We start from the raw sequence: 10,252 nt of genomic DNA on the forward strand, positions 1-10,252 counted from the left end.
ATGTGAATTCAACTTAATCTTAACTTTCTACTGTAAGAAACTGCAGACTCCTTCTAGTTAGATCTACTCTCGGAGTCAAAGAAATATATAAACCTTTTCCACATCTCATTTTGCTTAGCGAGTATGTTACCGTTGCCATGCATTCAGTTCTTTAATCTGGTTGACTTTGCAGGCTAACATTAATATATGTGTTCACAGCTAGTCGTACAATCTGATATTATGGAACCAAAAATATCTTGATCGGCAAACACATGCCGGAAACTCAGAAAGAGATCAACTTTTTCTTGCGTAGCTCTTGGACAATCTCAGAAGTAACCAATGAAGTATTATTAAAAGTCTAAGCAGCTAAGCACTGCTGGTTTCTGTAGAGCCACACATCCTTTTCTTGCGCCAAGTTATTTAGAAAAAATGTCAACTAGGCAGTGTCATCTTCATGAGTTGTGCTAAAAAACAACATTTTTCATTCATTTAATTTGTATTTTATTTCAAAAAAAGAGTTGTATCTTCCCTTATAAGATTTTATCACAAAGAACAGATTATGGGATCTGTCTATGTCAGCTTATAATATCAAAGCCGATCAAAGAAAGAAAAGAAATCCTCTGAAAGTAGAGATGCTCCACTCTCCCAGCCAACCCATAAAGATGAAAAAAGATGCCCACTTTTGATGAAGCTCTTTTATTCTACTACGTCTGTCATGTTACTGCAGAATGTAGCTGAATATTGAATAATCGAGCCGACCTGGTTTTATATTCATCAATTAATTCTACCTATATCCGACGTTGGGTTTTTAATGAAAACCCTGCCATGAGGGCCATGCCTCCTTGTTTATATTTATATCAAGGGCAGAGTTTGCTCTACCATGCCGCTTTGTATGGTAAAGCAATATATAATGTGATCCTTTTATAAAGATGAGATCTTTAATAACATCATGCATAAAAAGCAAGGGTTAATGCAAGTCTTATTTGATTCGGTGTCTGAAAATGGTAAAGCTTAGATTTTAATGGAAAGTAAAAATGTTAAAAGTGTGGTTTGCTATTGCATTTTCATTCCGTGAACCAAACGGACAATGGTTGAACATTAAGAAGAGCAATTAGCAGGGAATGTTTCATGTTTTAAATGTAAATGCGGAGCCTGTGATACAAAGTTTGGATGGTTGAGAATGGCAGTGCTGAGTCAATCACTAAGAAAAAGGGGTTAAAGTGACAAAGTGCAACAACCAAACTTAGAAATAAATGGCCAAAAGAGTTCTTGGGTATGTGACTCAACTGTATCAACAGTCACAAGCGCATGCAATGTGTGAAAGTCTCAGTTGCCCAATAAAGACTTTCTGCTCTCTCATCTTCCACTCCTTTACCTTTCATTCAATTCAAACTTGGATCTCTGGAATGCTTGACTTTTTTAGGGTTCCTCCTCCCTCCCTTGAGAGTTCAAACCTTGAACTTGTTTTCCACACCTTTAATTTCTCCCCATTTGGCAAAGGCCAACAGCTAACAGCTATTTCAGGTACCAAAATGGACCTCAAACTTTGTGTAACCCAGAAAACATGGTCTGGCTCCAGTCCAATTTCCACTTTGAAACTCTCAATTTCATAGATATATACACTTCTATTATTTTGGGATTCTCACATCAATTCTATCGGAAATAACATGTACAAGATTCTAAATATATATATATATATATATATATATATATATATATATATATCACCAAATCACCATCATGTATATTAATAATTAACTCATGGAAATAACATCAAATTTCGTGGAAGAAACAACTAATAAAGCAAATAATTAACATGGAGTTGTGTTCTACCAGAAGCAATACGAGTTATCGCATTTCCTGTTATGGCGGTAGTAATTCAAGAGTCTGCATATTCTTCTTCTCCGGAAAGAAAATCCATACCGGAATCTGAAGCAAACCGATTTCCTAAGCTTTTTAGCATTACGCAGCCTCAAGCATATGACCCTTTTCACTTTAACCAAAGACCCTTTAATCTTCTCGGCCAGACTCTTCTTCCTGCAGAACTGGTAGCTTCTAAGAAAAAGCTGCCTCTTCTCCATCTTCTCCATCATCACGTAGTTATAAGCGCCGTGAGTATTGCTCTGATGATCCATGAAGAACCCACCAAAGCTACTAGTACTACTCGATGAAGTGGTTCTGCTGAGAGTTGGGTTCGGATGCGGCTCCCACAGGCCGGCCATGAAGTACAAACTTTAAGAAACAGAGAGGGAGACAGAGAGGGTATGTAGGTTTTGGCTTTTGGGTTGTGTTTGATATGAGATTGGAGGAATAAGAAAGAAGAAAGAGGAAATATTATAAAGGGTTTGGGATTTGTATAAGTTCTAAGAACAAGTGCTGGTTAAGTCATTGGCGAGTGTTTGCTTTACATGGCAAGCGAGCAAACCGCCGCCAGAGGAGCCAAGACAGACTAGCTTCTTAGCTAGCTATAAGAAAAATCTTCTTCTCTGCTTCTCTATTAGTCCGATCTTATATAATAGTCCAGCTTTAACACGTGGTATGATGGACGGTCATGTGACTCTGGTGTTTCATTTTCATCTTTTCTTCTAGACTTTCTCCATGGTCTTTAACTCTTTATCTACTTTGGACAATGCCATGGGAAGTTGGGAACCATGGTAATTAGGAAGTTTAGTCTTTGATGAGACCATCATTCTTTAATATCTTGGCTAAATGTGGATTTACTACCTCCATTATTATGATTAGTTGTTAGTCTTCTTACTTTTGAGTTAAATGTAAATTTACTATAATTACCACTAAATTTGAGCTGTAAAATTCATAATAAGCAACTAAAGATGTAATATTTCTCTAAAAGATTATCGATCTTGTATTATCTATGCTCTATCGTTGTGTTATGTGATAATCTAAGGTGCCATCGATTCATTAGCACCTAATGTTGGTTCTCATTCATCTCAGATAATAGGCTCAAACAGGGTTTGGTGGGATTCTACACGATGTCCATTCCATAGCTTGGTTGGAAAAATCACTAAAATATCTTCTACATTTAAGAATGATTATTGTAGCTCTAGCTGATTATTGTAGCTCTAGCCTAGCTTTAGTGGCCAAGAGCATTACCCCTATAGCACGCTCGAAATTAATTCTGTAGATAAAATTCAAAATCTAACCATGAGTCATTTATTAGATCCTTAATAGATATTTACGAGCTTGAGTTCAATAATAGATATTTACGAACTTGAGTTCAATTCCAATTATAAAACTAGGGTCGAGTTGTTTGGAGAAGCAGCAAGAACAATACAGATAAGCAAGGGCTGCTAGGCGACTTGCGTAAGATGAGAAAATTGTATAACAATCTGAAAGGTCAATACCAAATATAGTTCAGATTAACTGCACCATACTTATTCCAAGTAGCTAATACCACTTAGAGAAAGAACTAAGCAGATAGTCTTAACCAACCCGTACATTATGTAAGTTTCACCCATTAGTACGTGTATCATCATGCATCTCATACAGTCTTCGTGTAAACATAGGTTCTCAGATTCTCAAGGTTCAAAGCAGATGCACCAAGAGTTACGATGATGAGACTTGACCTTCAAGAAATTCAATAAGAAAATTCTTCTCCAACTCAGCAAACCGAGTAACCAAAATTCAAAACCATTTTCAGCAAACTTGAAAATAGAGTCATCGACTCTTCTCAACCCAGAAGCTTTTGACTTTCATTGGAAGGGAAAGGCCCAATAGTCCTGGAGTTGTAATCAGAAATTTATGAGCATCAGCCTGCATCATCATCTGATTATCTTATTATAACATCACCAATGTCTCATCAACTAATCAATCATTTCACTAACAAAGGAAAATCAAATGTGCACGCTTCAAAGACCCTGCATAGCAGTATGGATATGGTTTGCTCAAATCATTCATTAGATAGAGTTGCTTATAAGGCATCGGAAGAGGTGGATTATGAAATACAGACTCACATTTCTTAATGACGTAAACGGGAATCGGAAATGATGCTAGCAAACAGTATTTCAGAAATATATTTCCCTATCTTTTCAAATATAGCAGAACATCCTTCAATTGCACTGGCACAAGTAGGTAAAACAAGTGTTTGAGAGTAAAACAAAACACTGCACCTTCCTATGCTTCTTGTGTGAAGTTCCATTGCTTGAAAAAAGTAGATTACAAACCGGACCAAATGGTGACTTAAGAAATACTCAAGTATCAAGACGATGAAATCCAATGGGCACCCTTCAATGTGAAACAAAAAGGGGAAAAAATAAAATCAATTTCATGTTTCCTATTGTGATCTAACAAGTATGACAATTAGAATTCCATATCTACAATGCACACTGAACTAACAGGCCATTAAAACAGCTTTCAGTGGGAAGCCTAATATTTGTGACTACAGTGCATAAAACTGAAGAGAGGTATACCAACACTTGCATCACCACACAATTAAGCACATGAGGCTTTCCCAAAGGCCCCGAAACCCTTTAACACTTCTTTCCTAGGGAGAACATTCTTCAAACCTTTCTACTACACAGTGTTCTAGTCACCTAGTGCCATGTTCGTTTGCTGGAGGGACCTTTGTGGGGTAACTGGACAAGTCCAAGTCAATAAGTGACATGTCATATGGCACTGATGAGGAATTTGAGGTATCAATGAGCAGGGAAGACTTCATTGCATCTGAATTTGCAGAATCAGGTACAGGCTGGGGGCCAGATTTTTCCGGAGTGCTTGCACTAGAAGATGATAGACTGGAAAGTTGTATGTCATCTATCTTGTTGCCAAAGATGTTCTTGTTCCTTCTGACAGCATCCATCTCTGGACCAGTTGGCACAAAGGTACGTGACCGATACTTCCTCTTTCCCTCATCACCCTCAGTAGAGTTGTAGAGTACATAATCATGGTAAGTCGGGGCAAACTGAACAGAGTTAAATATACTCATCAGGAAGGTTGATCAGATCTAAAAGTGAAAGACAACCATCTATGATAACCATTGCAGAAAAACAATTTGCAACTCACCTGGTGGACAGTATCATGGTAAAAGTCATTCAATTTTAAGGCATGAGAGAGGCTTCCGGTCAGATCTCGAGAGGCACCAATATTTGCACCAGCATACTCCTTGTAAGGAAATGCATATAGATGACCGACAGCAGCAAGTAGCATCTCCACACATATTATGAAATTTTGATATTGAGCAGCATCTTCTGCATTCTTTATCAATCCAGTTTTTGCAGCAAGGAAAACTAACACACCCTAAAAGGCAGACAAAAAGAAGCAAAAACATATGGAATCAGTTTGCAAGTTGGTAACTGTTGATATGGAGTGAATATGATGATCCATTTTTATAAATTTCGGCAGTAATATCAGATAATATAATCCAAAGATTTTCAGTTATAAACTGCAATAATTTTTAATTATAGGCAAAAGCGGTTCTCAGATGTAAAAATATGATAAAAGGACTGCCGTGCGCACCAATTTCAGCAAAGACCTTCAAAAACAACAAGCTGCAAATTTTTTTTGAGACGGACAACTTTCATGTATCCATAAAGCATTTATAGAAATGCAATACATCAACTTCTATTCTACAGCAGTTATCAAAAACAAATATTCACATAAAATAGAATGCAGACTGACTCAAGCCATCCTCTGCAAGTATTTGATTCTGCAATCCCTGCAATTACAGAATATATAGTATACACTAGACTATCCAAGCCTCCTAATAGCTATTTCGTAGTAAAGTCTACAGACTTCGAAGTTCCAAGCAGCATCTGGTGAGCAAATAGAAGTTTGAAAGGAAAATTGATAATACATGGCCATGGCAATCATCCATACTCAAATTGCTTCTCGACAGAATAATGAATTATCTTTTCTTCATGCATAACCATGATCTACAATCATGTGCAAATTGCTAAAAACACATACCAAAAAAATAAGTAGTTGACAACATTCAATTTTCAAAGTAGTAAGAAGAAAATTTACCTGCCAATAAGTAAGGAAAACGACAGACTTGATTATGATGAACTTTGGAACAGGGTTGAAAGGCTGAAGCAGATCTCTGCAAGCCACATAGAACAATGCCAACGCATAAAGAGCCATCGAGTATGAAACTGTATAGATAATAGTGAGATACAGGTATGACTGGTTTGGACTGAAATTTCCATCTGCATATTTCCCTTTTGCGTAAAGTATGAGAGTAACAGCAGCTAATGCAGGCTTCAGAAACACAAACTGCAAACAACCTTGCTTGCACCTACGGATAAAACGCCTGCATTCACAGTTTCATACGTATGAGTTCATCAAATGAACACAATCCTATGATTCTATGACATATGTTAGTTAGAGAAGACATCAAAATCCCCATATTTGCCAGAGATATCCTTAGCAATGCAGGGCCTCCGCCAAATATATACAGAGGCCTGATTTGATGCATGCAAGTTGTAAATTGTAAGATGGGTTAATTACACCAATGATCCAAAGCTTTGGGTTGTACTTGTGTCTCATTTTGGACCCACAACTCAAAAAGTTGTATATGGCCTTTTGAATGTTGCATGTAGTAAGGTCAAAATCCACTCTTTCATACTTGTGCCTCAATTTGCAAAGGGATATGAATACTTCTTTGGGGTCATTTTCGTTGCTTCAGGCATAATCAACCTCCCTCACCCAATTCTTCTCTTTCTTCCTCTCCCTTGTTTCTCCTCCTTCGCTATCTCTCCCTCCGGCAGATGGCTCCCATGGCATCCACGCAGAACACCTGCTGATGAAGCCAAGTCCCTGGTCAATCTGTAAGCTAATATTGGACAGCAAGATGGCCCTTACTCTGGGCGGGGTTGGTGGGATCGATTATGAATCGAAGCGTCTTCATTCTTGGCATTGGCAATGTCATGGATACTTCTTCATATCCCTAAATCAAGTTCAATGAATGAAGCATTTTTATGCATGGCTTGCCACATGGGTAGGAGTCCTTGAAAAGTACAAAGTTTCTTGAATGCTTTTCCAATTGCAATTGACAAACTTGTTACCACCAAGTTTCTATGGATACTATTCAACCTCTTATCTGAAGCTGAAGCCCCAGAAGCAGGACAGGTGTCCTTACTCAGTGAAGTAGCTTATTCTTCTACATAGTAACTGCTTCAGGGCTGCCATGGCACCCGTCTTGGGGAGGAGAGATAGGCAAGCAGGAGAAACAAATTATGCGGAATAAAAAGAAATTAGGGGTGCTGAGTTTTGTCTTAACCAAACAGACAACCCCATCTTTGGGACCACCAAGCAACTTTTTGTAGTTAAGGGACCAAAATGAGACATCGCCCGAAGCTCAGGCCATTGGTGTAGTCAACATTTGTAAAAATGCATCTAAGAAAATTTTAATGCTACTAATTTCAAAGTTAGTACTTAGACATTTGAACCAGAGCAAGACAAATCCTGAAAGAAATAGATTAGAAAATTAAGTATAGATTGTGAACTCACCCGTCCAGGGGTATGGGAGGGAAGCAGCATGTCATCAGAGCCCACGAAGGCTTTATAACCCTACCAGTTAAACTTACGACAACAGACCCTGGCCCACCAACCCATGCCAAGCACAGCGATAGAAAATTGTAAATGACCCAAGCTTCATAGCTGAAAAAAGAAAAGAAAAAAAAGAATAATAATATGAGAACAAACAATATAGATTGTGAAAACTCAGCCACTAATACCTTTACCAGCATTGTCAAATCAACTATTGATTCCAGACCATTTAATTTGACAAGATATTGTTTGTCACAAAGAAGCTTTATTCACAATCAACCTAATGAATAGGAAGAAGTGCAATACAATGGTAGTACTTAGTACCACAACTACTGTGATTGTTGCTGCATGAATGTTGGTCGGATTCGACATAAAATTGTGCATTACAATGGCATAAGTATTGGAACTAGCATTAAACAAAAAAGCTTTTCAACCTCAAGTCTCCAAAAGTTACTACAGATATGCATCCTTGGTGGAACAGAATACCTAAGAATCTACTTCAAAGCTGATGGATAATGTGAAAGTTAAAAAGTAATACGCTGCAACTCTAAGAGATTTCTAGACACGTGGAACAGATTGCCAGCCTTGATTTGATGTGTCAATAACACAATCTCAACTCACACTGATAATTAATATACATCCACAAATAATTCACATGTGCAGGTAAAGTTGAGACCAATACATTTAGTGACAGTTTCCTCCTTTTCTCATGAACAGAATTTTAACAACATGCTGTGAATTATTCACATAAATGAAGATATACTTACACTTCCCTGATGGAACTAAAGTAGATGGAGCCCGCAGGTATAACAAGGGATAAGAACGACATTAATGCGTATACCTGCCAATGAAACAAAGGTCACGCTGGTTATGCAGGTCCAAATTCAAAAGATACTAGCATTATGAAAGAGTGACATCTGAAAGATCTGAAGTCCAAAGCAGGAAGAAATAAGATGAAGTGAAACTGAAAGGTGAACAAAGGCCATAGAAAATGAAGTATAGAATAGATAAAACAAACAGAGAAGCAAATCAGATACTTGATCCTCATGAAAACCCTAACGGAATTGCAGATCCCCAATTTGTCCATTTATGATGTGTATTACCATTATCTTACAATTATGCGAAGGTTTTCTTTAAAAACTCATTCCTACACAATTTGAAGATGGCAGATACAAGCCGTAACGGATAGCAATGCAAGGGAATTAAAAACCAGCAACAGATGCCAACACTAAGATTACTCCACCACCACCTTCGTCAGCAACAAAGTCGCCATTGATTATGGCAACTTGTCACAAAACTACAACGAAATAATGAAATTACTATGCAAATCTAGTTGTACATCAAATATAATAAACAAATTATAGCACTTCAGAGCAAGCTTATGGGATCGAATACTCACCGGGACCATAAAAATGATGCGAACAATGTATCTCTGATAAGTCGGTTCGGTGTAATTCATGAGGTGCCTGTAGATGTGCATAACTGCCAGAGCAATAGCTCCAACAGTGCAAACAAAGGCAACAATGCTCAGGTAGATTGGGACCGATTCCGATTCCGCCATTCTGAAAACCTAGAAATCCAAAACAAGCTCTATTCAACATCAATAACCACAAAAATAATAGCACAAGAGAGCTATGTAATGATGGAAAACCTGATAGGAATCAGCAGCGGCGATTGTTCGCAACTATTAGCTTCAGCTTTGGCTCTTTTGGAATTAGAGAAATTCCATGAAAGCGAGGGAGGGAGAAATTCGCAAAACCTGAGAGTAAAATTGAAATTGAAATAGTAAAAACCTGAATTTCAATTGGCTAGAGAACGAGAACGAGGGTTTTGACCGAGAAACGAAACTTCGTTTCAGTTTCGGCTGAGACTTTACCTTTAAAATTGGGACCCTTTGGGGTCTGGAAAATCTAGAAGAATCGGGAAAAAAAAATCGAGGGAACCAAATCGGAAACCGATCTGCCAGCGTAAGATGTGAAACCGTCGGGAACGATAAGATCAAAGGCGGAAGAAGGAAGTTGAGAGGAAATGGTTGAGTGGCTTGACAAGGCAATAATGGCGGCTCTCTCTCTCTCTCTCTCTCAGTCTCGCTGTACACAACAACTGATTAACAGATACGAGTGCCTCAATTTTTAATCTTTGCAAATCCTGAAATTTTATCTTAGAGACGACGGTAATGGTGAGTTCAGAGTTAGTTGGAAAAGGCTAACTATATATTTATTCAGTGGTGTTCACCTGGTCAGTTGCTGACCCAAAAATTTATGCTCAATAATCCTTAGATTTACATCTAAGGGTGGAAAACAAAACATCTCAACTTAATAATAATTCTCTCTACCCTTAAATTTACATCTAAGGGTAGTTGAGCATTATTTTCTTGGACAGCAACTGATCAGGTGAACATTTTCGTATATTTATTTATTCCAATTAGAGGATTCGAGTGCCATCAAAGAATAATTACGGGTTCGGTCGTTCGGTCGGTTATTTTGCAAGTCTGTAACGTTGGTTATTCAAGTTCGATTCTCATTGATTTCAAATTTTTTTGTATTTGCAGCATTAATAAATTCTGATTGATAGGACGATTATAAAATGAGCTGTACAATTATGTTATACGAATCACTTAAATTATTGCCAGCTATACTAGTCTTAATTTACTTGGAATACAAAGTTGAGCTAACTTAAACCTATCGATTTTGAAACTCTAACATTTCTTATTCTGTGCTCAAAAAAAAAAACATTTCTTATTCTGTGTGATAGACTTAAACATCAATCA

General features: G+C 37.6%; 2 protein-coding genes across 2 annotated transcripts; both read right to left on the bottom strand.

Moving 5' to 3' along the window:
- Positions 1-1,701: 1,701 nt before the first annotated feature.
- On the bottom strand, positions 1,702-2,469 carry LOC112192761. The gene has a single exon (XM_024332628.2). It carries the CDS (start codon positions 2,199-2,201, stop codon positions 1,809-1,811), a length of 393 nt encoding a protein of 130 aa, XP_024188396.1. The 5' UTR covers positions 2,202-2,469; the 3' UTR covers positions 1,702-1,808.
- A 1,573-nt stretch (positions 2,470-4,042) lies between these two features.
- On the bottom strand, positions 4,043-9,673 carry LOC112192741 (transmembrane protein 184B). Its single transcript, XM_024332604.2, has 8 exons — positions 9,359-9,673; positions 9,134-9,241; positions 8,882-9,052; positions 8,250-8,323; positions 7,444-7,593; positions 5,959-6,244; positions 4,999-5,232; positions 4,043-4,897 (listed from the first exon to the last, which is right to left on the bottom strand). The coding sequence occupies exons 3-8, from the start codon at positions 9,041-9,043 to the stop codon at positions 4,526-4,528; spliced, it is 1,278 nt and encodes a 425-aa protein (XP_024188372.1). The 5' UTR covers positions 9,044-9,052; positions 9,134-9,241; positions 9,359-9,673; the 3' UTR covers positions 4,043-4,525.
- Positions 9,674-10,252: the final 579 nt, after the last annotated feature.

This window comes from Rosa chinensis, chromosome 3 (assembly GCF_002994745.2).
Source record: "Rosa chinensis cultivar Old Blush chromosome 3, RchiOBHm-V2, whole genome shotgun sequence".
NCBI classification, from domain to species: domain Eukaryota; kingdom Viridiplantae; phylum Streptophyta; class Magnoliopsida; order Rosales; family Rosaceae; genus Rosa; species Rosa chinensis.

Excerpts from the sequence above, each read along its gene's own strand:
- LOC112192761 (XM_024332628.2), bottom strand. The coding sequence starts at position 2,201 with ATGGCCGGCCTGTGGGAGCCGCATCCGAACCCAACTCTCAGCAGAACC.
- LOC112192741 (XM_024332604.2), bottom strand. The coding sequence starts at position 9,043 with ATGGCGGAATCGGAATCGGTCCCAATCTACCTGAGCATTGTTGCCTTT. Across the intron at positions 5,233-5,958 it reads TTTTCCTTACTTATTGGCAG|GGTGTGTTAGTTTTCCTTGC; the intron begins GTAAATTTTCTT and ends TCTGCCTTTTAG. Across the intron at positions 4,898-4,998 it reads ACCATGATACTGTCCACCAG|TTTGCCCCGACTTACCATGA; the intron begins GTGAGTTGCAAA and ends AACTCTGTTCAG.